This window comes from Pristiophorus japonicus, chromosome 13 (assembly GCF_044704955.1).
Source record: "Pristiophorus japonicus isolate sPriJap1 chromosome 13, sPriJap1.hap1, whole genome shotgun sequence".
NCBI classification, from domain to species: domain Eukaryota; kingdom Metazoa; phylum Chordata; class Chondrichthyes; family Pristiophoridae; genus Pristiophorus; species Pristiophorus japonicus.
Genome location: NC_091989.1, coordinates 38,241,325 through 38,267,037, shown reverse-complemented (window position 1 = coordinate 38,267,037; position 25,713 = coordinate 38,241,325). Strand labels below are relative to the sequence as shown.

Below are 25,713 nucleotides of genomic sequence, written 5' to 3'. Positions count from 1 at the left end.
TAAAATTCAGCTGGCACAACTTGAAGATGATTAGGAATATCAACAGGAGAATGCTGGATGCGTAGCAGAAACAAGGCATAACAGCAGCATCGGTGCTTGTCTGTCGAGTGAGCCAGCTTTCAGTGCGGTAACTGGAGCTCAGGATTTGATTGATGTTTCAGTGCTGTTCTCAATTGGTTATAATTCACAGCTCTTACAGGAGCGCCGGGCCCCTGCAACATCGTGAGCCACCCCGACCTGTGAGAGAACTGCACCACAGGTCGGGAGTAAAAGAGCTGGATCGCCGGGCTCCTGGAACATCGTGAGCCACCCCGACCTGTGAGAGAACACCACCACAGGTCGGGAGTATAAGAGCTGGAGCATGCCACTGCAGCTTCCAGCGCGAGCTGACACAGGTATGCAGCGGCTACAAGGTGGGCAACTGGGTGATGTCACCAGGACCCAGGTCGGCGTTTGGAGCGTGGGCAGGAACATCGGCTGGGCCCTGGTAAGGCAGAGGAGCGGGAAGGTCGTGGCGGATTGCGACGAATGATCGGGGCAGAGGAGCGATGAGAGATCGTGGCTGAGATTTGATGGTTGTCCTGACGGAAGTTCGGCAAATGTTTGGTGTTGAGGTGCGGCGGGAGATCGTGGCGGACATGCGGTGAGTGTTTTTGTGGTGGAGGAGCGGTGAGAGATTGTGGCGGGGGTGCGGCGAATGTTTGTGGCGGAGGAGTGGCGAGAGATCGTGGTGGAGGTGCGGCGAATGAGGGTAGGGGGCCCAGGACAGCTGAGGGCCCAGGGGCAACACAGGCCAGCCCACATTGCGCTATGTGTGCGCACTAGGTCCGTGCAGCAGAGCAGGTCTCCAGTCATCCTGGTTAATCCCTTGCCACTGGATAAAGGCTTAGCTCTGTCAAGCCCGTGTGGTGGCTGATGTGCAACGGTCACATCCACGCACAGGCATCTTCCACCCCCTCAATTGGAGTTCAGGACTGGAACATCGGGTCCTTCATTAAACATCTGTGAACTCGTGTGGAAACAAGTCATCCTTGTTCGAGGGACCGCCTCTGATGATGATAATTCACAATGTCCCCTACATTGCAACAGCGACTTTGAAGGCCAGACCAAGATGTACCAGCTGATATCAGCTTCCTGCTTGACTCTGAATAAAGAGATGTTTGTTTCCTGGGGTTTGTCTTTTCCTGCAGCCGGCCAGAACCTCAGTCACTTTCCTCGCAGCACTATTGATTTCTATTGACTGGAGTCTCCCAGCCTTTCGCCAGAGTGAAGCCAGCGAAGATTGGAGACGGTGCAAAATAAACAAATGATCTTCTGGTTTGAGCTTTCCCTTCGAGACAATCGTGAGTGAAAAATTTATAAATACATCCGAGGCAATCTGAGGCAGAACACTGTGTCCAAGAAATAGGGTGAACTATCAGAGCTAGTGGTGGGCAGTGACTTGGAATTAGTTCCTTTGTTCAGTGACTTATGTTCGTCAAAATTTTGGGCATAGAAAATTGAAACCTTATTTTTTTAATTTAGTTATTTTACTGCTATAGTCAGGTCCTTTTTGGAGTTAAGATTATTATGTTAAACAAATAATTTTTGATTCACTTTCCTTTTGCACAAAGTGAGGGTGCAGAAGACCACTGCTGTTGTTGGAAATGTAGTTTTTGTAATATTATAGGCTGCAGTCCTGCACCTATGCCGAGTGTGAGCTTTAAACACAGAGTCAAACACTTGCAGGTTTAATAAGGGTTAAACGAAGAGATGTAATCACAGCCAACACCGAGATCACATAAGATGCTGCCACAATAACACACCTAATGGCCAGCTGAGCCCAATCTCTCTCTTTCTCTACTATTCCGATTTCATCCAATTTATGGCTACGATCTCACCCCTCTAGCTGTACTAATATATAGGCATCAGCATTCCATAACCACACATACTCTGGGTACTCATTTGTGCCAGTCTATATGAAGGAGTTCTGGGCTTTCTAAACATCTAATACTCGAGGCTTTCGTTCTGATGTCCATGGTTCCAAGACTAACAGATTGGTTTAGGATTAACAAGGTAGAGAATGTATTATTATGGTTGGTTACCAATAACTTAATCTCGAAATGTAAATAATGTGTAACCTGGCCTAGATAGTATACTGCTCTTACCTCTGCACAGACACTGTTAACTACATTTGCAATCTTGTAATTCTAAGCTTTTATCTATAAATATAAAATGGAATATAAAGAGATTCTTTTTGTACAAAATGGATTCCCTTACTCTCTCGATCTTGATCTCTAACACTGTACAGTTTCCAATTTATTGGATTATATTTTGTCTTATTCATAACTACATTTCAGTTTCTGCTTGTAAGCTTGAAATAAGCAAGCACATCAAATAATAACCATTCTATATTGGTGGTTTTCAAAGTTTTATGTATGGGTGAAACTTCCTGAAAATATTGACACTCTGCTTGGGATTCTCCAAGGTTAATTTAATCAACTGTGCTCCCAGCAGTGAACTTGATCTGCTGGAGCCCATATTAAGTTGGGTGCAGTCCCTACACAACTTTCCATCCAGCTAGCTGCCAAAATATCATTCAGAAATATGAGTGAATCTTCCTGAATCCTGAACCCAGGAAGAGATGCTGTCAACTGAAGAAAGTGGACAATGCTAAAGTTTGTTTTTTTACATAAGAACATAAAAATTAGGAACAGGAGTAGGCCATCTAGCCCCTCGACCCTGCTCCGCCATTCAAAAAGATCATGACTGATCTGGCCGTGGACTCAGCTCCACTTACCCGCCCGCTCTCCATAACCCTTAATTCCCTTATTGGTTAAAAATCTATCTATCTGTGATTTGAATATATTCAATGAGCTAGCCTCAACTGCTTCCTTGGGCAGAGAATTCCACAGATTCACAACTCTCTGGGAGAAGAAATTCCTTCTCAACTCGGTTTTAAATTGACTCCCCCGTATTTTGAGGCTGTGCCCCCTAGTTCTAGTCTCCCCGACCAGTGGAAACAACCTCTCTGCCTCCATCTTGTCTATCCCTTTCATTATTTTAAATGTTTCTATAAGATTACCCCTCATCCTTCTGAACTCCAATGAGTAAAGACCCAGTCTATTCAATCTATCATCATAAGGTAGCCCCCTCATCTCCGGAATCAGCCTAGTGAATCATCTCTGTACCCCCTCCAAGGCTAGTATATCCTTCCTTAAGTAAGGTGACCAAAACTGCACGCAGTACTCCAGGTGCGGCCTCACCAATACCCTGTACAGTTGCAGCAGGACCTCCCTGCTTTTGTACTCCATCCCTCTCGCAATGAAGGCCAACATTCCATTCGCCTTCCTGATTACCTGCTGCACCTGCAAACTAACTTTTTGGGATTCATGCACAAGGACCCCCAGGTCCCTCTGCACCGCAGCATGTTGTAATTTCTCCCCATTCAAATAATATTCTCTTTTACTGTTTTTTTTTCCAAGGTGGATGACCTCACATTTTCCAACATTTTACTCCATCTGCCAAACCTTAGCCCATTCGCTTAACCTATCTAAATCTCTTTGCAGCCTCTCTGTGTCCTCTACACAACCCGCTTTCCCACTAATCTTTGTGTCACCTGCAAATTTTGTTACACTACACTCTGTCCCCTCTTCCAGGTCATCTATGTATATTGTAAACAGTTGTGGTCCCAGCACCGATCCCTGTGGCACACCACTAACCACCGATTTCCAACCCGAAAAGGACCCATTTATCCCGACTCTCTGCTTTCTGTTAGCCAGCCAATTCTCCATCCATGCTAATACATTTCCTCTGACTCTGCGTACCTTTATCTTCTGCAGTAACCTTTTGTGTGGCACCTTATTGAATGCCTTTTGGAAATCTAAATACACCACATCCACCGGTACACCTCTATCCACCATGCTCGTTATATCCTCAAAGAATTCCAGTAAATTAGTTAAACATGATTTTCCCTTCATGAATCCATGTTGCGTCTGCTTGATTGCACTATTCCTATCTAGATGTCCTGCTATTTCTTCCTTAATGATAGTTTCAAGCATTTTCCCCACTACAGATGTTAAACTAACCGGCCTATAGTTACCTGCCTTTTGTCTACCCCCTTTTTTAAACAGAGGTATTACATTAGCTGCTTTCCAATCCGCTGGTACCTCCCCAGAGTCCAGAGAATTTTGGTAGATTATAACGAATGCATCTGCTATAACTTCCGCCATCTCTTTTAATACCCTGGGATGCATTTCATCAGAACCAGGGGACTTGTCTACCTTGAGTCCCATTAGCCTGTCCAGCACTACCCCCCTAGTGATAGTGATTGTATCAAGGTCCTCCCTTCCCACATTCCCGTGACCAGCAATTTTTGGCATGGTTTTTGTGCCTTCCACTGTGAAGACCGAAGCAAAATAATTGTTTAAGGTCTCAGCCATTTCCACATTTCCCATTATTAAATCCCCCTTCTCATCTTCTAAGGGACCAACATTTACTATAGTCACTCTCTTCCGTTTTATATATCGGTAAAAACTTTTACTATCTGTTTTTATGTTTTGCGCAAGTTTACTTTTGTAATCTATCTTTCCTTTCTTTATTGCTTTCTTAGTCATTCTTTGCTGTCGTTTAAAATTTTCCCAATCTTCTAGTTTCCCACTAACCTTGGCCACCTTATACGCATTTGTTTTTAATTTGATACTCTCCTTTATTTCTTTGGTTATCCACGGCTGGTTATCTCTTCTCTTACCGCCCTTCTTTTTCACTGGAATATATTTTTGTTGAGCACTATGAAAGAGCTCCTTAAAAGTCCTCCACTGTTCCTTAATTGTGCCATCGCTTAGTCTGTGTTCCCGGTCTACTTTGGCTAACTCTGCCCTCATCCCACTGTAGTCCCCTTTGTTTAAGCATAGTACGCTCATTTACAGTCAGCAGTTCTTTCTGTCCCAGCACTTTTTAGGCATCGTTGGTGGTTCCTTCGTGTCTGGCATGTCAGCTTTGGATGGAAATCTAATGATCTCACGGACCTCCTAGGTTCATCAATCCAATTTTGAAATTCTATGTTCTACGTTAGTCACAGACTGGCTATTGATAAGGTTGTATAGGAGAAGAAAATTAGTTTAAGACTAAACAGATTTTATGGGTTAAATGAGTGATTAAAACATAGTCAACGCAGCTTAACAGGTGGTAGATTTTGTTTGACAAATCTGCTCCAGTTTTTTGAAGATATAATTGCATTCATTAACCAGTAGGTTTAATATACCGACTTTAACAAAGCTATTGACAAGGGAATTACAAAGAAGGAAGCTTTGGAGCGGAAAGTTTTTGAAATGGATAACTAACTGGTTGAATCAGCTGGTACAAAGGGTAATGGTTAAAGGAATGACTTACATGGAAAGAGGTGACTTGGGGGATACTGGAAAAATTGGTTTCAGTGAAATTGCTGGTCCATCCATTTTGGTAGAGAAAGCAAACAACAGCCTGGTTGAGTTCAAGCTGTTTTCAATAGCAAAACAACGGGAAACATTTTTTTTTTTAAATTGAAAAATGTATTTTCTTCCCTCCCCTTATGTATGTTACTCTCGGTTGGAAGGGCAAATAGACAACCTACAATTAGGCTTCCACTAAGGCAACTCTGTCTAACTACCAGGAAGTGTGCAATGGTGGCCCAGTAAAGATACAGCTTCAGATTTCCTACCTCCCCTAAAGGGCTTCCATTCAGTATTTGCCCCTGTAGCATGACTGAGATTATGAACTCAGTGGAGGAGAAGATCGGATTTCTGTGCCTCCACTCCATAGTGTTTTGCATTGGTTCACCAATGCTCAGGGCTACTGTCCTACCCCAAAGAAATGACAGCTCAAACAGGACCCTGAAGCTTTGCATCTGAGATTAAGAGTCTCATGCTCATTGACTAAATTAATTGAGTATTCAGCCATCGATTCTTTGCGGAAAAACTCAAATCACCATTTCGTGGATCACTGAGATGAGAGTTAGCTGCGATGTCTGGAAAGAAAGAGCTTGCATTTATATGGTGCCTTTCACAACCTTAGGGCATCCCAAAGCATTTTACAGCCAGTTAGGTATTTTTGAGGTGTAGTGACTGTTGTAATATAGGAAACGCGGTAGCCAATTTCTGCACAGCAAGGTCCTACAAACAGCAAAGACCAGATAATCTGTTTTAGGTGTTGACTGATGGATAAATATTGACCAGGAGAACTCACTGCTCATCACATTATGGGGAAAGGGCGGGGAAGTGGGCCTAGCTGAGATGTTCTTGCAGAGAACCGGCATTGACTCGACGGGCCAAATTGCCTTCTTCTATGATTCTATGTTTCAAAATAGTGCCACGGAATGTTTTCTGGTCACCTGAGAGGACACATTGGGCCTGGGTTTAATGTCTCATTCAAATAACGGCACCTCTGTGGATGCTGAGAGGTTGTTTCCCCTGGTTGGAGAGTCTAGAACTAGGGGTCATAGTCTCAATCATTTAAGACTGAGATAAGAAGGAATTTCTTCACTCACAGGGTTGTAAATCTTAGGAATTCTCTACCCCTAAAGGGCTGTGGATGCTGAGTCATTGGGTATATTCAAGGCTGAGATCGATAGATTTTTAGAATCTAGGGGAATTGAAGGACATGGGGATTGGGCAGGAAAGTGGAGTTGAGGTCGAAGGTCAGCCATGATCTTATTGAATGGTGGAGCAGGCTCGAAGGGCCGTATGGCCTACTTCTGCTCCTAATTCTTGTATACTTATGCAGCATTTTCTTCGTGCTGCACTGAAGTGTCAGCCAGATTCTGTGCTCCAATTTCTGGAGTAGGGTTTGAACCTACAATTTTCTGACTCAGACAGAAGACTGCTACCACTGAGCTAAAGCTGACAACTTGGAAAGGACATAATGTTCTCTGCAGTAATGCAACCAAATTGCTTTTGAAGGGCATATAAAATACAGTTTCTACACCAGCTACTTTTTGAGATAGCAATGTTGAAATTACATTGTTAAGCTCCTTGAGGCAGATCCCCTTTGCTCAATGGAAAGTGATGGAAGGTTGATCTTGTCTGAGGAAAAAACACATTTTTAAATTGTGAGGCTGCACTGTTTCATAAAAAATAAAAGCACCAGGAACCCTTGCTATTCTCGGTAGACTCTGCAACCACTTCACCTGTCTAAGATTGTACTGCTCTTATCACTGACTGTGATTCTATCTGTCTAATCTGATGTTTGAGGCATTTCTTACCCGACTCATAAATGGTGTCCTTATTTCTGAACCTACACAAACATTTTATAATTATTTCTTGACTACTTATCTCGGTGTTATAATGAATTGTCTTTTCTTTTTGTGCATCAGTGGAAAGTAATATCCCCAGCAATGCAGCCAGTAGTCCTTTTCCTAAACATTGCACTATTTCTGGGCCCTTGCCTCCAATCAATGTGCTCCACGGTAAGAATTTCACAGTTTGTCACTTCGCGTCATTCTTAATGTGAAAATGTGTTATTACATTTTTTTTTTTACATAAGTTAATATTATTCTATTTAAATAATATTAAAATGATCAAAGTTACAGGCAAAATTAGTTTTTGGATAGCTATGTTTATTTATTTTTTAAATCACTCCAAATAATGTCCATAAATTCTGGAGGAAAATTGGAAGGAAAGTGAGCTGGAGGTTAGTGAAATTATGGATCAGAATGACCAAACATTGCAGGCAGCATTTGGGATTCAGTCTGCAGTCCCATTGCAATAGCAGTAAGATTGCATCTCCCCTTTTGCACTAACCTGATCTTCCCCACTTTGCAAGGTCATTTAAATTATTAGGGTATGCTTCTTATGTACATTGACCCAAGCACAGGGACGCACTGATGGAAGGGGTGCAATATCAGGAAACTTTACAGGAATGTGGTGATCACATTAAGTGAACAAGGGAAACAAACAATGAAGTTGCCAGAAAAGCATGTTAATGAAGTTGAATCTTTTATTTTTAAAGAGTTTAAACTGATTATGGTCAGCAACGTCATGGTTTCACCGAGCCCAATGATTGAATTTGTAGCCTTGCTTAACACACTGCAGAAAAACCCCAGATCTTAGATTTCATAGACACGGCCTACTCCATATCAGTGTACACAGCTACAACACGAGAGAGATGTAGGAAGGCTGCCTGTTTACTCCAAGATTATGGATTAAGTGGCATCATAGTTGTCATGTATTCAACCAGCATTGTAACCCATGTATAATCTGACCTAAGTTGTACACTGTGAGAACAATGACCACTAGGTGGGAGACACTCCTAACCTGGGCCTTCAGGTACAAAAGGGGAAGCTCCACCCACCATCATCACTTGGAGTGCTAAGGAATAAAGGACAGGTCACAGACTGACCTTCTCTCAAGCATGGGCCTCGTGTGCATTTATACTGTATAGTAAGGACCTATCAATGGCAACGAGAAACTGGGATTTAAACCACGCGAGCATGGCCACGAGCAGAACAGACGAGAGGTACTGTGTTAAGGAATGGTTGGGACAGAAATTCAACATTCTTAAAGCAGCACACAGTTCTCCAGGCAGACAAGGGCAGTTGGGCATGCCCCAACATGTAGTCGAACCCAGAGGGGGAGTTTGACAGAGACAATGGCAAGCTGAACGGCGATTCACGCCATTGCAAGGGACAATGCAGCCAGTAATGGGGCCATCAACACCTGTTAATGGCGCACTCAAGGACAATAACAGGGGCAGTCAGGGACGATCGACTGGCAAGGGACCTTTTGTTTCAAACAACAGCTCATGTTAGAGGCGTGGAGGCACACACTCAGCCGGAGTTTGCAGAGGTGAGCAAAATACCTGCAGAAATTGCAGAAATGAACACTGGGGGAAATCACTGGAAGCTGAAGTTTAGCGAGTTCATGTGGAGCACGTATACAGTTCATACACCAGGACGCCACCGATAATGATGAAAGTGCTCCTCAATGGCATCCCAGTATCAGTGGAGCTAGACACGGGGGCATTAAACAGATGGGTATCAAACAGTTCGAAAAGTTGTGGGCGTCCAAGGCCAGGAGGCCAAAATTATCGCCAATTGACGCACAGCTACGGACTTACACAAAGCAGATCATTCCAGTGCTAGGCAGCGCCACGGTAGTCGTGATCCACAAAGATTCGGAGAACAGGTTGCCACTCTGGATTGTCCCAGGGGACGGTCCCGCACTATTGGGGAAGAGTTGGCTTGCTGTCATGAACTGGAAATGGGGCGATGTCAATGCAATTTCCTCTGTGGAGCGAGTATCATGCTCACAGATCGTGGACAAATTTAACTCACTATTTCAACCTGGCATCGGCACTTTCATGGGGGCCAAGGTAGTGATTCACATCAACCCGGACGCCGGTACACCACAAGGCCAGAGTGGTGCCGTACATGATGCGGGAAAAGATAGAAGGCGAATTGGACCGCCTGCTGAGGGAAGGCATCATCTCGCCAGTCGAATTCAGTGACTGAGCGAGCCCGATTGTGCCGGTGCTCAAGGCGGATGAGTCGGTCAGGATATGTGGTGATTACAAGGCCACCATCAATCGGGTGTCACTCCAAGACCAGTACCCGCTACCGAGAGTGGAGGACCTCTTTGCGACGCTATCCGGTGGCAAACTTTTTTCAAAATTGGACCTGACCTCAGCTTACATGATCCAGGAGCTGGCGAGTGAGTCGAAGAAGCTGACCACCATCACGACACACAAGGGGTTGTTTGAGTACAACAGATGTCCGTTCGGGATTCGCTTGGCCGCCGCGATCTTCCAACGAAATATGGAAAGCCTCCTCAAGTCGATTTCAGGACGGTGGTTTTTCAGGACGACATCCTCATTACGGGTTACGATACTGAAGAACACCTCCACAACCTGGAGGAGGTGCTACGCAGACTGGACCGGGTAGGGCTACGACTGAAAAAGGCGAAGTACGTCTTCCTAGCTCCAGAGGTAGAATTCCTGGGGATGAGGGTAGCAGCAGACAGGATCAGCCCTACTGCGTCCAAGACGGAAGCGATCCAGAGAGCACCCAGACCCCGTAACATGAAGGAGCTGCGTTCGTTCCTGGGGCTCCCGAACTGTTTTGGTAACTTTCTTCCCAAATTGAGCACGCTGCTAGAGCCACTACACATGCTCCTATGCAAAGGTCGCGAATGGGTCTGGGGGGACAGCCAGGAAAGGGCTTTTAATAAAGCATGCAATTTGTTATGTTCCAACAATCTGTTAACACTATACGACCCATGTAAGAAACTTGTGTTAACGTGCGATGCGTCATCCTATGGTGTTGGGTGTGTGTTGCAGCATGTCAATGTCAAGGGACAGTTACAGCCGGTAGCTTATGCCTCCAGGAGTCTGTCCCAGGCAGAAAGGGGTTACGGGATGGTAGAAAAGGAGGCACTCGCATGTGTATATGCTGTAAAGAAAATGCACCAGTACCTGTTTGGCAGGAAATTTGAGCTGGAGACAGATCACAAACCCCTAACATCCCTTTTGGCCGACAACAAGGCCATAAATGCAAATGCTTCGGCCCGCATACAGAGGTGGGCACTCACGTTAGCTGCCTATGACTATACAATTTGGCACAGACCGGGCACCGAAAACTGCGCCGATGCACTCAGCAGGCTCTCACTAGCCACCACTGAGGGGGCTACCGAGCATGCTGCTGAGATGGTCATGGCTGTTGAAGCTTTCGGAAGCGAAGGCTCACCCGTGACAGCCCATCAGATTAAAGTCTGGACAAATAGAGACCCGCTATTGTCTCTAGTCAAGAAATGTGTCCTGAATGGGGACTGGGCAGCCACGTACAGGGCATGCCCTGAGGAATTTAAACCATTTCACAGGCACAGGGATGAACTCTCGATTCAGGCCGATTGCCTACTGTGGGGAAACTGCATAGTCATGCCTCAGATGGGCAGAGTGGTGTTCATCAGAGAACTCCACAATGAGCACCATAGAGATCTGACTTAAGCACAAGCGATTACTATTGATAGGTCCTTACAGTATAAATGCACACGAGGCCCATGCTTGAGAGGTCAGTCTGTGACCTGTCCTTTATTCCTTAGCACTCCAAGTGATGAAGGTGGGTGGAGCTTCCCCTTTTGTACCTGGGCATGACCCGGGCATTGTCACGATGAAGGCAATTGCCAGGTCACACGTTTGGTGGCCAGGGATAGACGCAGATCTGGAACTTTGTGTTTGCAGGTGCAACACGTATGCCCAGCTGGGCAATGCGCCCAGGGAAACCTCCTTAGCCCCTGGCCATGGCCCGCCAAGCCTTGTTTACGCATCTATGTGGACTACGCAGGTCCTTTCATGGGAAAAATGTTTTTGGTTGTAGTAGACGCCTACTCCAAATGGATCGAGTGTGACATTTTAAATTCAAGCACATCCTATGCCACGGTAGAAAGTCTACGGGCAATGTTCGCCGCCCACGGTCTACCGGACGTCTTGGTCAGCGACAATGGCCCGTGCTTCACAAGAATTCCAGGACTTCATTGCAGGCAATGGAGTTAACCATGTCAGAACGGCACCATTCAAGCCAGCCTCAAACGGCCAGGCAGAATGACCGGTGCAGATAATCAAACAGGGGATGCTCAGAATCCAAGGGAGTTCCCTACAAAGACGATTATCACGCCTCCTGTTGGCCTATAGATCCCGACCACACTCGCTCACAGGGGTTCCACCCGCAGAGCTGCTAATGAAAAGGACGCTCAAAACCCGGTTGTCCCTTATACACCCCACCATGAAAGAAATTGTCGAGAGCAGGCACCAGCCACAATATGACTACCATGACAGGAATGCAAGGGCGTGATGTATTGATGTAAGTGATCCTGTTTTTGTCCTTAATTACGCTGCAGGGCCCAAATGGCTCGCAGGCACTGTGATTGCCAAAGAGGGAAATAGGATTCTGGTAGTTAAACTTACCAATGGACAAATCTGCTGCAAACACGTGGATCAAACAAAAAGGAGGTTCAGCAACCCCATAGAAGAAGCAGAGGAAGAACACGATATAGAGTTCACTCCTCCACAGGTAACTGAACACCAGAACCAAGTGGAGGAGAGCCCAGTCACTGTGGGCAGTCTGGATAGGCCTGAGGCACCGCAAACAGCAGACACTCAGGCCTGTGTCCAACAACCGGAGCCCCAACTCAGGCGCTCTACAAGGGAGCGTAAACCACCAGAGAGACTCAACCTGTGATCCCAATAAAACTTTGGGGGGGGGGGCGGTGGAAGGTGATGTCATGTATTCAACCAGCTTTGTAACCCATGTATAATCTGATCTAAGTTGTACATTGTGAGAACAATGACCACTAGGTGGGAGACACTCCTAACCTGGGCCTCCAGGTACAAAAGGGGAAGCTCCCTCCACCTTCATCACTTGGAGTGCTAAGGAATAAAGGACAGGTCACAGACTGACCTTCTCTCAAGCATGAGCCTCGTGTGCATTTATACTGTATTGTAAGGACCTATCAATAGTAATCGCTTGTGCTTAAGTCAGATCTCTACGTTCACACCAAGATCATAACCGGATCCTCAACTGTTGCATCTGAGCAGTCAGGGTCATATTTGTGGCCGTTAAGCGTGCCGGGACAGATAGGAAAATCTGATGCGGAGGGTCATACACGGGTAACAGAACCTGCCTGATATTCCTTTCATTTAAATTAAAGGAAAGGAAATCTGGTGGGTTTAAGTGGTGTGTAAACTTCCCTGCCAGGTTCTCCTCTCTGTGCTCTACCCAGGTGGTAAAGACAAGACTCTGCCCCACCTTCACAAGGGCAATTTGGGATGGGCAATAAATGCTGGCCTTGCCAGCGATGCCCATATCCCGCGAATGAATAATAAAAATCCTTGCAACAAAGCTCTAAAACTGCAGATGTTGTACTATCTAACGTTCAAATAATAAAAGCAATAACACTCCATTTAGACCCTCCACTAATCCAAAGATTAACATGTTTCACTTTCAAATTAAGATCTATTTCAATTTTTCATGGTTGAGTAGTGTATGACTACTGGCAGTTTGTGATCTGTTCTCCGTTACAAAGGGTGGCAACACCGCTCAGTACGAAAATATCAAATAAATATTAAAAGTGCTGGAATTATTAGCAGTTCCGTTAACATCTGAAAAAAGACTGGCTAAAGTTTTGGTTCTAGACTCATCTTCTGAACACCTGTACAGGTGATGATGGGCCTACTTTGTATTTCTATCATTATCTGTTTTATTTCAGTCAAAGTGATTTTGAGAAGCATGCACGGTGTCTTTCCATCTCTACAGTAAGAGTAAGCACTGGCTGCTATGAATAAATCAGTCGAAGTTTTTTTTAATAATTTCATTTTCTTTTAGGAAAAAGTGCTGGAGAATGTAAATCTACCTACTAACGTGAAAGGTATTTAAGCAAAACTTCATAAACTGCAAACTATTTTGCTTTAGAGACAGTTAAAAACACATACTCCACGGACAAAATCTCAGCCTTCCTGGCCTCTGCAGTTTTTGTAGAAAAGCTTTACCATTCACAACAGAAGAACAAAGTGCTATCTCTCAACCCCATGTGCTCCCATATATTTTGAGGTTTCCTGTACAATGCATTATTTTTTCTGCATTCCTGGTTATTCTTTCGATATAAATTCAGAAGTACAAACTCAAGAAGCAACAGTTTTCTGTAGTTTTCTTGGCAGGTTCTCACTTGTGAGCATTTAGGGAGGAAAATATGATTCAAAGTTTTGTACCGTATATCACTTCCTTTCACTTTGCTTCTCATGCTTGTTCTTTGCTTCTGTGTTTCTTTGCATTTTCCACTTTGTGATCTTGAAACATTTCAATATACAGCACACGTGTGACAGAAAATGGCCACAAACCTTTTTTCTGACGAAATAAACAAGATCACAAATTTTCCTAAGGATTTTGTTATATTTGTTGGAAGTGGGGTGACAGTAGGGGATTTCATGGCAATCCTTCCAGTTTCCTATTCAGCGTGAGTACGTCAGTTGGTTGAGTGGCAAGTTCAGACAGTGTTTCTCCTTTGTGCGGTGGATGAAATTAGCATCATGTTTTAGGATGCGAGGAGAATACAGGAGATTGCAGGGAATTATCTCCTGACTGACCAATAATGGAAACAGATTTAGTGTCTAATGGAGATCAACTACCACTTGTAATCTTCCCTCTCCCATATCTATTTTGAGATTGAGTTTCCATAAAGTGGCATTGCTAAAAAAAAATCTGTTTCTCCCACATATCACAAATTACATTTACTTGTACTCCTCAATTGAAATTTTATAAAGGTGTCTGCAACACCTTTCCTATTTTTGTAACAAATTATTTTTTATAACAGCTGAATGGAAATTGGATGAGCTTCCATTGACACAACTGTATCATTGTAATCTTTTTCCAAACTATTGGAGTACATTTTAAACCTGTGGGTGTATTTGCATGATGTGGTGTAATATTGATAGATAGACCATGGAGACCCAGGATTGTTCCTGAGTCAGCGCTGAATTGTATGATCCTAGCTGAGGTCAATGTAGGACATTAGAGGTGGGCTCGGGATCCTGGTGGAAAATGTGGCTGTCGGATGCAGGCAGGCTCAGGATCAGCTGTAACGCTGAACAATTAGGTTTTGTCGGCTCAACATGAAGAATAGCCACTTGGGCAATATACTGGAAAGATGCTGATGCTTGTGGAACATGATTTCTGCATAAGGCACCAGTTTCAGGGAAAGAGGAGAGAATATTAGAAAACAAAACATTTTACACCTAAAGATTTGCTACTTTTGTAAAGTACGTTTTCCCTCCATTCTGTTGTAGATATTAGCCCCCCAACTCTAGAAAATACTGATGTATCAATGCACCTTAAGAATATGTTTTTTGTTTTCAAAAGCTGAAGAATAATCTTGTAATTTATATCTACCGTGAAATGACAATTTTTACTACAACTAGTATGCTACCCAATTATAATGCGTATCAAGTTTGGTATGGTTGATTTTATTTCAATATATTCTCCACAGCCATGATTTTGATAGCTGGATTTTCAAAATCTCTCTTATTTTGAAGGGAATGATTGTACACATATCAAGAAACGATTTCCGGATACACCAAGTGGTGTCTATTTGATTCAGCCAATAGGAAAATCCAGGCCCTTTCAGGTACCTAATAATTGTTATCCACTTGATTTGAGATGGATGTTGGTGTTCAAAATCTCGTGATCCAGTAACATCGTAATGAATTTTATTGCTTTCAGGTGCATCTAAAAACGATTGTAATTTTTCTTGGCTAATAATTTGTATAAATTAAATCAGATTTTCTGAAATTAGAGCAAAATGAAGAATGTCTTAAATAACTTCACCCCAGATTTACAGTCATACATGTGATAATGAGTTTATTGTGTCTGTCACTAAGTGCAGTTGAGCTGAACACACTGGACTGGAGAAGACGGGTTGGGGGCACCGCAGGGCGGGCGAGAGACCCGGGAGAACGGGTTTCCTGCAGGCACTACCAACTTTAACGGTGGAGCCAGATTTGCATCTGAAGCCTCTGTTTCCTACCCGCAGTCAGCTGGATGGAGAGGCTGGCTGGCTGCGGGCGAGGAGGTCTGTGGCACTAGGTTACACAAAGGAGAGAGGGAAAGATCGGGTGGGGGCCGATGTCAGCCTTCGGAGGATGTGGGGAGAAGAGATGATTGGGGACATCTTGGGTCCGGGGGTCGGGAATGATCAGGAACATTGGAGGACCGGGGTGGGGGTGAAGAAAAGATTGAGGTTGTCGTGGGATTTGGGGGGAGCGTGGAGGCAGTGTGGGTGGCAAGAGAGGATCAGAGATGTCGTTAAAACCGAAAGTGGGCGGGTTGGAGGCGGGTACAGGTCAGGAATCCGATTTTTAACAATTTAACTACCCCCACGCTCCAAACCCATTTTTTAGGGTTCTCCCCACTAAGTCTGCTCACCTTACTGTTGCTAAAAACACTCGTCCTGAAAGGGAACCAATTTTAATTGGTAGACCTCATCATCATACAACTAACCTGGCCAGATAGGAGCAGATGCCTAGATCATATCCACGTACATAAGAGTTCTTTGTCTCGAATACCTAACTCTATTTTTACAAAATATTTTTTCAGACACTAATTTTCCAGTCAACATGAATTCATTAAAACAATGTTGTTTTAGTAACAAATTACCTAAAATAAGTTGAAAACATTATGGAGGTTTTGTTTGTGAAAACATAACCCGTAATTTGCAATCCATGGTGAAGCAAAGGCAAAAGAAAAATCAAAACAACGTTGACCTCAAAGAAAGCTGCCCACAGAGTTCTCGCGATCTCAGTGATGAAAACTTTGAGGTCTCTCGATGTGCAACTGGTTGCAGGACTGTGTAATGGGAATTCCCAGCGAAGAGCTGCAGTGATGTCAATAAGCTGTCTAAGTAGCCAATCACATTGAAGAATTCTCACTGACAGCAAACAAGGAAATGAAAAGAAGCTTTTATCCAGACTTTAAAAAAATGTTAGAGTGAAATAAAGATTGGGCCTTTCACAAAGGGATAAGGTAGAAGCTGAAATATGATGAGCAAACTTTAAAAAATGTTTTAAAGGTTTTTAAAAACTGTAATTTTTATCATAATGGCGAAATTTGACACTTCAAAAATATAAAAATTAGATTTTCAATGCCAGAACAGTTGTTTAGCTGTCAATACACTGTTAAACCCCCAGTTACACCTATTCCAACAAGGCTTAACATTTAATGGGGGTAGTTAACAATGAGATTACCACGGAAAGGCCCAAGTTTACGTTAGTTTCACTGATTTTTCTGATTGCTGACAATGGCGGAGGGATGGGTGAGGGGTGTCCACAGTCCAGCCTGTATTGGAGCAGTGAATGACTGACCCCAACTTCAGGATATCTGTCTTTAAATGCGCATGTGCTAAATCCTGAAGTTGCGGTCAGTTTCAGAGGGGTAATGACAGCGAACACAGTCAGTTCTCCATCATTACCCGCTGCAAAATCTGGACCAATTTGTTTAGATGTCTAAGCCAATTAAACTATGAAAGCCTCTCTTAGTTTTCTTTTGTAGCCTTACACATGTCATAAGGTTTTAGTCTTGCAGAGGCAGCGCTGGTGGTACAGTATATGGTGTCTACAGTATATGGTCCACGTCTCTAAGCCATATAGGAGGGCGGGTATCACTACTGCCCTACAGACCATAAGCTTGGTGCCATATTTCAGGTCCTGATCTTCAAACACTCCCTCAGGCGACCAAAGGCTGCACAGGCACACTGGAGGCGGTGTTGTACCTCCTCATCGATGTCTTCCCTTGCTGATAGTAGGCTCCCGAGGTATGGAAAATGGTCCACATTGTCCAAGGCCGCGCCGTGGTTATTGATGACCAGGGTGGGGGCAGTGATGTGTGGCTCCGCAAGATCCTGCAAATCCACTGGGAGGATAGACGCACCAACGTCAGTGTTCTCGATCAGGCCAACATCCCCAGCGTCGAAGCACTGACCACTCTTGACCAGTTCTGTTGGATGGGCCACATCGTCCACGTGCCCGACACAAGACTCCCAAAGCAAGCGCTCTACTCGAAACTCCTACATGGCAAGCGAGCCCCAGGTGGGCAGAGGAAACGTTTCAAGGACACCCTCAAAGCCTTCTTGATAAAATGCAACATCCCCACCGGCACCTGGAATTCCTGGCCCAAGACCACCCTACGTGGAAGAAGAGCATCCGGGAGGGCATCGAGCACCTCAAGTCTCATCGCCGAGAGCATGCAGAAATCAAGCACAGACAGCAGAAGGAGCGTGCGGCAAACCAGACTCCCCACCCAGCCTTTTCTACAACCATTGTCTGTCCCACCTATGACGGAGACTGTAATTCCCGTATTGGACTGTACAGTTACCTGAGAAGCAAGTCTTCCTTGATTTCGAGGGATTGTCTATGATGATGATGAAGGTTTCAGTATTCTCATTTTCTATTTTAAGAAACAGTTCAAATCCCTTATGTCATGGCTATTAAAATTATGCAATACAACAACCAAAATAAAGTAACATTTAAATTTGAACTATAGTAAATGTCCTTTGTGGTGAAAAGAGAAACTGTTAGTGCCATTTGAAGTTATTAATGTTCCTAATGATTGATTTAGATACATTTTACAGTAGACATTGTAAGAACACTGGGATTAATATCCTGATGCAGCAGACAAATCCTTAACCCTTCACCTTAACTCATCAAGAAACCATTTGGGGTTTACCACTTAGTTTATGTCTAGGAGTTAATGATGCCTAAATCTGGTTTACATTCAATCTGACCACTGACTCCAGTTTGAGGACAAAGTTAAGGAAATTCTTAGGCCATTTCTCCTACAACATACTGTATAATTTATTTTTCTGTAATACATGTTATAGGTATTCTGTGACATGAAGGATGGTAAAGGATGGACAATATTCCAAGTTAGGAATGGTTTAGATTCCCTGAATTATAACAAAGGTTGGGCTGCATACAAGAAGGGATTTGGAAAATCTAACCGTAAGTACTCTCTATTTTTGGTTACTATTTCTCAGGTTCAACAGATAAATAAGATACATAATTTATAATTCTGTTAATAATTTTAGCATGAAAAGAAACCTTGATAATTCTATAATCAACTCCTTTTGTCATTTCAGTTAGAATTTATAGAAATACATAATGTATACTTAGAAAGATCAAACCCTGTATATTTCACATTGGCAACAATCCAGGTCTCTATTGTCAGGCTTCAAAAGAATTAGATTTTTTTCCTTTGCATTTTTGAAATTTCTCCATGGCCCATATATTGACTGAGGCTGGTTTCATAAGCGGGTGAGGGGGTAGTTTTGGTTGGGAAACCCGTTTATTTGGATGCTACGAGGCCTCCTAAAACTCCACCCTCGCCTACACCCTCTCTTAACCTCGCATATTGGACAGGATCTTGCGGAGACGTCGTTGGTGGTATTACTCCAGCGACTTGAGGTGTCTACTGTACATGGTCCATGTCTCTGAGCCACACAAGAGGGCGGACATTACTACAGCCTCGTAGACCATGAGCTTGGTGGCAGTTTTGAGGGCCTGGTCTTCAAACACTGTGTTCCTCAGGCGGCCGAAGGCTGCACTGGCGCACTGGAGGCGGTGTTGAATCTCGTCGTCAATGCCTGCTCTTGTTGATAGGAAGCTCCCGAGGTATGGGAAATGGTCCACATTGTCCAGGGCCACACCCTGGAGAACAGACGCACCAACATTAGCGTTCTCGACCAGGCCAACATCCCCAGCATTGAAGCACTGACCACACTTGATCAGCTCCGCTGGGCAAGCTACATTGTTCGCATGCCTGACACAAGACTCCCAAAGCAAGTGCTCTACTCGGAACTCCTTCACAGCAAACGAGCCAAAGGTGGGCAGAAGAAACGTTACAAGGACACCCTCAAAGCCTCCTTGATAAATTGCAACATCCACTGACACCTGGGAGTCCCTGGTCAAAGACCGCCCTAAGTGGAGGAAGTGCATCCGGGAGGGCGCTGAGCACCTCGAGTCTCATCGCCGAGAACATGCAGAAATCAAGCGCAGGCAGCGGAAAGAGCGTGCGGCAAACCAGTCCCACCCACCCCTTCCCTCAACGACTATCTGTCCCAACTGTGAGAGTTTGTGGTTCTCATGTTGGACTGTTCAGCCACCTAAGAACTCATTTTAAGAGTGAAAGCAAGTCTTCCTCGATTTCGAGGGACTGCCTATGATGATAATGATATTGGAACACAATGTTAAGTGGCATAAAGAACCCCCCACCAGTGCTACATGAAAGGATCATGAACTACTTACAGGTTCGTTGCTGGACTATTTATTCTGGCAGTTGCTGCAATTCAACCTATTTCATTAGCGTTTCCATACTAAACTTTCAATAGTCTGCAGGGAGTGGTCTGGCTGGTGTTTAAGAACTTTTCTGGTTGTTTAAAAGCTTGTGAAGAAAGCAGTTGCTTCCAAATATGGGTGGCCTAGTATGGATTCCTCTTGGCTTTGAGCATGACTGGGAGAATGAGCAGAGGCCACTCAGAGCAGGACAAGCTGCTAGAAGAAGGAGGAGGGGGAGCAGGGCTCTCATCAGAAGGCCATATCCCCCAGAGGATCTTTAGCGAGCAATTCTCTTCCCTGAACCTTAGCAACGATCAATGCTTAAGACGTCTGCGCTTCACTAAAGAGATTGTGAATGAAATCTGTCAACTGTTGTAGCCAGAACTCCAACCCCAGAGCAGGGCAAGGACAGCATTGCCTGTGGATGGGATGATCTTGGATCTAGCCTGGAGGCAACGAAGGTTGAACAGGTTCCCATTGGTTCTATAGGTTTTATAGGCAGTGCATCATGTAGGTCAATGCCCCGTATCCTGGCAATAGTCACAATTTGTTCATTCTGTGGCAGTCCTCTGTGCTAGCTGTATTTGAACCATCACAGCAAATCAAAGGGTGCATACCGGGTGACGAAGGGTATCCACTTATGACATGGCTCATGACTCCAGTCTGGAACCCATGCATATGTGCACAGCAGGCATACAATGACAGCTATGCTGCCACAAGGAACACAGCATTGGCATCCTCAAGCAATGCTTCCTGGACTGTTCTGGAGGAGGCCTCCAGTACTCAGCTGAATGTGTCTCAAGATTTGTGGTTGTATGCAGCATGCTGCACAGCCATACCGATATGATGGAACAACCCTTGCCACCATCAATCAGACGAGAAACTGAAGAGCAGGAGCACGAGGAGGCAACAGAGGAGGAGGAGGAGGAGGAACAGGAAGAGAAAAGGAGGGTACAACATACACAGCCCCTTTTTGTCCAGGCTGTACGTGATCAAATAATTCATAACCTCAACCACAACTCCGCATTCACCAACAGTCCCACACTCCTTACATTTCCTCTATCACTGATCAGCACATTGTCTTCTTTCCCAAAATGCAAAAATAAAAGTCAACACAAAATACAAATTGCAATCCAAATTTATAAATTAAACCATGACATAATGCATACAAAAATAAACTAATCATCCTTGTGGATTCCCTTAGTGCCTGTCTTCCGTGTGTCTTTGCCTCTCCTAGTGCTCCTATGAGGGGCTTCCCCAGTGGCTACAGCATGGCTGGTGGAAGGCTGCAACTGGAAGACAGTTGAGAAGACTGCAGATGGCCTTGGAGGACAACCTTGAGCAGCTCTGGGCTCAGAAGGCGCGGCTTCAGACTCCAACAGCAAGGGCACTGACTTAATGGCAGGGGTGGGAGCATGAATACTGTCATCCTGAGAGGACAGCAGGTTTGTACTCCATGGAGCTACTGCCATTCTTGCAGAGTGGTGCCTAAGCAATCCTAGTAATCTGTTGAACAGATTGCTGAAGTGCTGTGAAGCCCTGGAAGCCCCCCTGAATACTGATATCCAGAGTCATGGTGGCAGCAGACTGAGCTTCCACTGCAGCACTCAAACTTTTGGTGGAAGATGCTTGTGCTGAAGCTGAGACATCGGCCATCAGAGGTTGTATCATGGTTGATTCCACAGATTGCTGATGGAGGTGACCATCCCATCCATGTTGGAAAGGATGGATTCCAAGCTCTACACAAAGCCCTCTACCAAATTGGTGCTCCTTGACATTGAGCGCCGACTTTCTGTGCACCAAGCATTTGTGTAGACCCATCAGCCTTCTTCTGTAGCCTGGCGCATCGAAGTCCTCATCTGTGCCCTCTGCAGCAGAACTCATGTGTGACCTCGTCTTCTGGCAAGCTGGCACCTGTGCTATCCTTTCCCTCAGCTCTGGCTCCTGCGCACCTGTGCCCGGTATCTCACCATGTGCGGATCCTGTCTCTAAGCTATCCTCTAAACTATGCGCAGTGTCAGTATCTGAGCTGATGGCTGCAATGTAAGATCGAGTGACTGGCTCTCTTCATCTTCACTCTTCTTCCTATTCCTCCGCTGCCTGGGCAGGTTCCAGGTAACTGGATTGAAAAAGAGACAAGCTTTGGGTTGTGATGAGGGGAGGAGAAAGTAAGAAGTGCATGCCTACACCATCTGCAGCTTCTCAGTCAGAAGAGATTGAGGAATGAGGGAGAAGTGGGATGAGAGAAGGCCGATTAGGTATGAGGATACCCTCATCATCAATCACTTCAGCCCCACCAGTAGTCATGGCCTCAGCGATGCCCCTTCCCATAATGGCCAGCACTGTCTCCTCCATGGGGGTTAAAACATGCAGGTGCGTTTTCCCCTCCCCTCTAGTTAATTCCTGCAGCTTCCTGTTGTGTGCCACCTTCTCCTGCAAGAGGGAAATGTGTTTGGGTGATGTGGTGATCCATGGTTGAATAGCTGCCAGTGTGTGCTAGCTGTGAAATGTGGGTGTAAAGTTTGCAACAGTGCTAAGTGAGCGAGAGTGAGGTAAAGCATATGAATGGTAGGGTTGAGTCCAGATTGAGATTATGGGTGGGTGGGTGATGGGAGTATAATGAATTGAGCAGTGGATGAGGCCAGTTGTGCAGTTGATAGGATATGGCATTTGAAGATAAACTCACTGACATTGACAACTCGCATGAGATCATTAAACTTCTTCCTGCACTACAACCGTGTTCTTGCAGCTATACTCCTGGCATTGACCTCCATTGCTATCTCTTCTGACTGCCTCCTGAGCATATGTCTGGAGGGCCTCCTGCCTCCAAGGATACTGGACATCTCTCCTCTATTCCACCTCTTCCAATACCTCCGTGCAGTGTCTGAAACCTAGGTGCACGCTCCAGGGACTCGAGCACATAAAATCTAGGCTGACACTCCAGTGCAGTGCTGAGGGAGTGCTGCACTGTCGGAGCTACTGTCTTTTGGATGAGATGTTAAATGGAGGCCCAATTCGCCCTCCAGGTGGACGTAAAAGACCCCATGTCACGCTTTTGAAAAGGAATAGGGATTTATCCCTAATGTCCTGGCCAATATTTATCCCTCAATCAACGTAACAAAAACAGATTATCTGATCATTATCACATTACTGTTTGTGGGAGCTTGCTTTGTGCAAATGGCTGCTGCGTTTCTCACATAACAGTGACTACACTCCAAAAGTACATAATTGACTGTAAAGCACTTTGAGATGTCTGGAGGTCGTGAAAGGCGCTATATAAATGTAAGTCTTTTATTCTTTCGCTCTACCTTGGTCAGCCATTGTTGAATCTTCCACAGCACACTTTTGAAAATACTCCCCGCACCTATTCCAGCCACACTGCACCTTCCCTTTAAGAGGTGCGGGCTGACTTTAAATAATGCTAGACAGTCGCGAGATCGAGTATTGGTAGCAAATGTAAGTCAGTGAGGATGTGGTAATAGGTGAGCACTTGGTGTGGGTTAAGATATTGGTTGCAGAATTTGGATGAGCTGAAGTTTCTGGTGGAGGATAGGAGGCTAGCCAGGAGACCACAAAGAATAGCCAAGTGTGGAGGGAACAAAGTCATCAATGTTTCAGCAGAAGATGGACTTGGGTAGCGGCAGAGACAGGAGATGTTAGAGGTGGAAGCAGGCGGCCTTTGCGATGAAGGATATGGGATCAGAAACTCAGCTCAGATCAAATAATAGGGCAAAACCAACTCGCATCGGTACCCCGCTCCTGACAAAATGCCTAGAACACGACCTTGTAATCACCCCCACCACCCACCCCCACTGTTTGTAATCACTCCCCCACCCCCACTGTTTGTAATGTCCTGAACTGGAGAACTCTCCCCTATGTCTATGAAATATTTGTCAAAAAGAATTACTAACAATTACAAAAAGTCCTAACACCATTTTGTTTCAGTAACTAATAGTTTCTTCTTTTATAAGGTGAACATTGGCTGGGATTGGAAAACATTTATTCACTGACTAACCAGGCAAACAAGACATTTAAACTCCGAGTAAATTTAAAGGATTTTGAAAATGGCAGTGCGTATGCAGAATATTCTGAATTCCGGATTGACAATGGAAAAAATAATTACAGACTTCACCTGGGAAGTTACTCAGGAAATGCTGGTAGAGACATTTTTGTTATGATGTCGCAGCTTGGTTCATGCTCCACTTTAGGACTAGAGCACACAATCTAGGCAGGTAGTCCAGTGCAGTACTGAAGGACTACTGCATTATCAGAGGTGCTGCCTCTTGCATGAGATAGTAAAGTGAGGCCACAGCTGCCATTAAGTGGATGTAGAAAATTCCATGGCACTATTCAGAGCACTTGACCTAACCAACATTTTTCCCTCAACGGACATCAGAAACTTTCACTTTTATAAACACATTTAACATTGAACAGTTGATTTGCACATTCACATCTTTTGCAAATTGGTCAGCGTGTTTCCCAAGAGACAAGTGACTACATTTCAAATGTACAACATTGGTTTTGAAGTGCTTTGGGACATTCTGAGGTGATAAGATGCTGTATAAATGAAATGTCTCTTTCTTTATGCCACATTTCTAATATTGTGGTAGTTGTCGTAGCATTTGCAAAATATTTGATTCATCACAAATTAAGAGCAGTGAATAATCCACATTAACACCAAAGAGAATAATTTAAATGAGATGAAATACTGTAATGTGTAACACTGCATCACATGGAAGGTTCAATTTGTAGTATTGGTCTCATTTGGCAAGGATGTACAACATCTAGTGTAAGCAGCAGCACTCCTTAACAGGCCGGATATAAATTGCTATTCATAACAATATTGACATTTGAATTGAATAAAGTTCATACCTATTCTTTTTAGGCTCCTAAGGCATCAGTTATTGCCTTACTTTAAATATTCATTCTGTCTAGCCAAAGGTTTTATAAAATTACAACAAAGGAAATATGTTTTATATTTCTACATATCAAATAATGAGGACCAATGTACCCAAAATTCACCTCTGCTGGGGTCAGGGAGGCATTTTAGACTAGTTTCCACAAGCTTCAGGTGATCATGCTCCATTCTTCTATTCTTGTTAAGAAAACAATTCTAGAAATCTAGTAATGTGACTTGTATTTATTAAATGTAATCACAGTGGTAACAGATATCCTTACACATGTAGTTCAATATTGACTATTACTGTATAAAAGTTAACAGCAATATCACTTTTTTTTTGGCTCAGGAGATGCCTTCAGAGGATCAGGACCCCCGACAGAGGACCAAAATGGTCATATGTTCAGTACTTACGACCAGGACAATGATGGTTGCACACCTTGTATCTTTGATGACACTGCAATTGAAAGCTGCAGTGAGATGTTTAGTAGCGGATGGTGGTTTAGTCAATGTGGAATGGCAGATCTGAATGGGATCTGGCATCCAAAAGATAATAATGTTGGCTGGACATCTGGAATACACTGGAAAACTTGGAAACAATTGTCATATTCACTGAAATTCTGTGAGTTAAAAGTTGTATCGGTGTAAATTCAACTATTGGGAGACTAATAATAAAATATATCTTTTTCAACATCTTACAATTGTAAAACTTACTTAATTCTTATCACCGAAGCAGTTTTTAAAAAGCTGTTATACATACAGTAAACATTGTAATTGAACTACTTATGATGGATTAAAAATGTGCAGTTTAGCTTAATAAAACTTAAATGTTTTTACTTTAAAACTGTTATATAGCCTCACAGACATAACTTGTTTGATCAAAGGAGAATCTAACTATAGTGACTGACACTTGCTAATACCTGTACTTTTCGCAAAAATAAAATCATTAAGAAACTGTAACATGTCTTCTTAGTTAACACAAAGTATTTTCAACG

The 25,713-nt window shown here is 44.1% G+C and overlaps 1 protein-coding gene across 1 annotated transcript; it reads left to right on the top strand.

Moving 5' to 3' along the window:
• Positions 1-1,054: 1,054 nt before the first annotated feature.
• Positions 1,055-25,678, top strand: LOC139278522 (angiopoietin-related protein 5-like). The gene is made up of 7 exons (XM_070897376.1): positions 1,055-1,343; positions 7,328-7,420; positions 13,328-13,370; positions 15,031-15,122; positions 18,369-18,489; positions 23,793-23,978; positions 25,068-25,678. Exons 2-7 carry the CDS (start codon positions 7,349-7,351, stop codon positions 25,364-25,366), a joined length of 813 nt encoding a protein of 270 aa, XP_070753477.1. The 5' UTR covers positions 1,055-1,343; positions 7,328-7,348; the 3' UTR covers positions 25,367-25,678.
• Positions 25,679-25,713: the final 35 nt, after the last annotated feature.

Excerpts from the sequence above, each read along its gene's own strand:
- LOC139278522 (XM_070897376.1), top strand. The coding sequence starts at position 7,349 with ATGCAGCCAGTAGTCCTTTTCCTAAACATTGCACTATTTCTGGGCCCT. Across the intron at positions 15,123-18,368 it reads GAAAATCCAGGCCCTTTCAG|GTATTCTGTGACATGAAGGA; the intron begins GTACCTAATAAT and ends TACATGTTATAG. Across the intron at positions 23,979-25,067 it reads AAGTTACTCAGGAAATGCTG|GAGATGCCTTCAGAGGATCA; the intron begins GTAGAGACATTT and ends TTTTTGGCTCAG.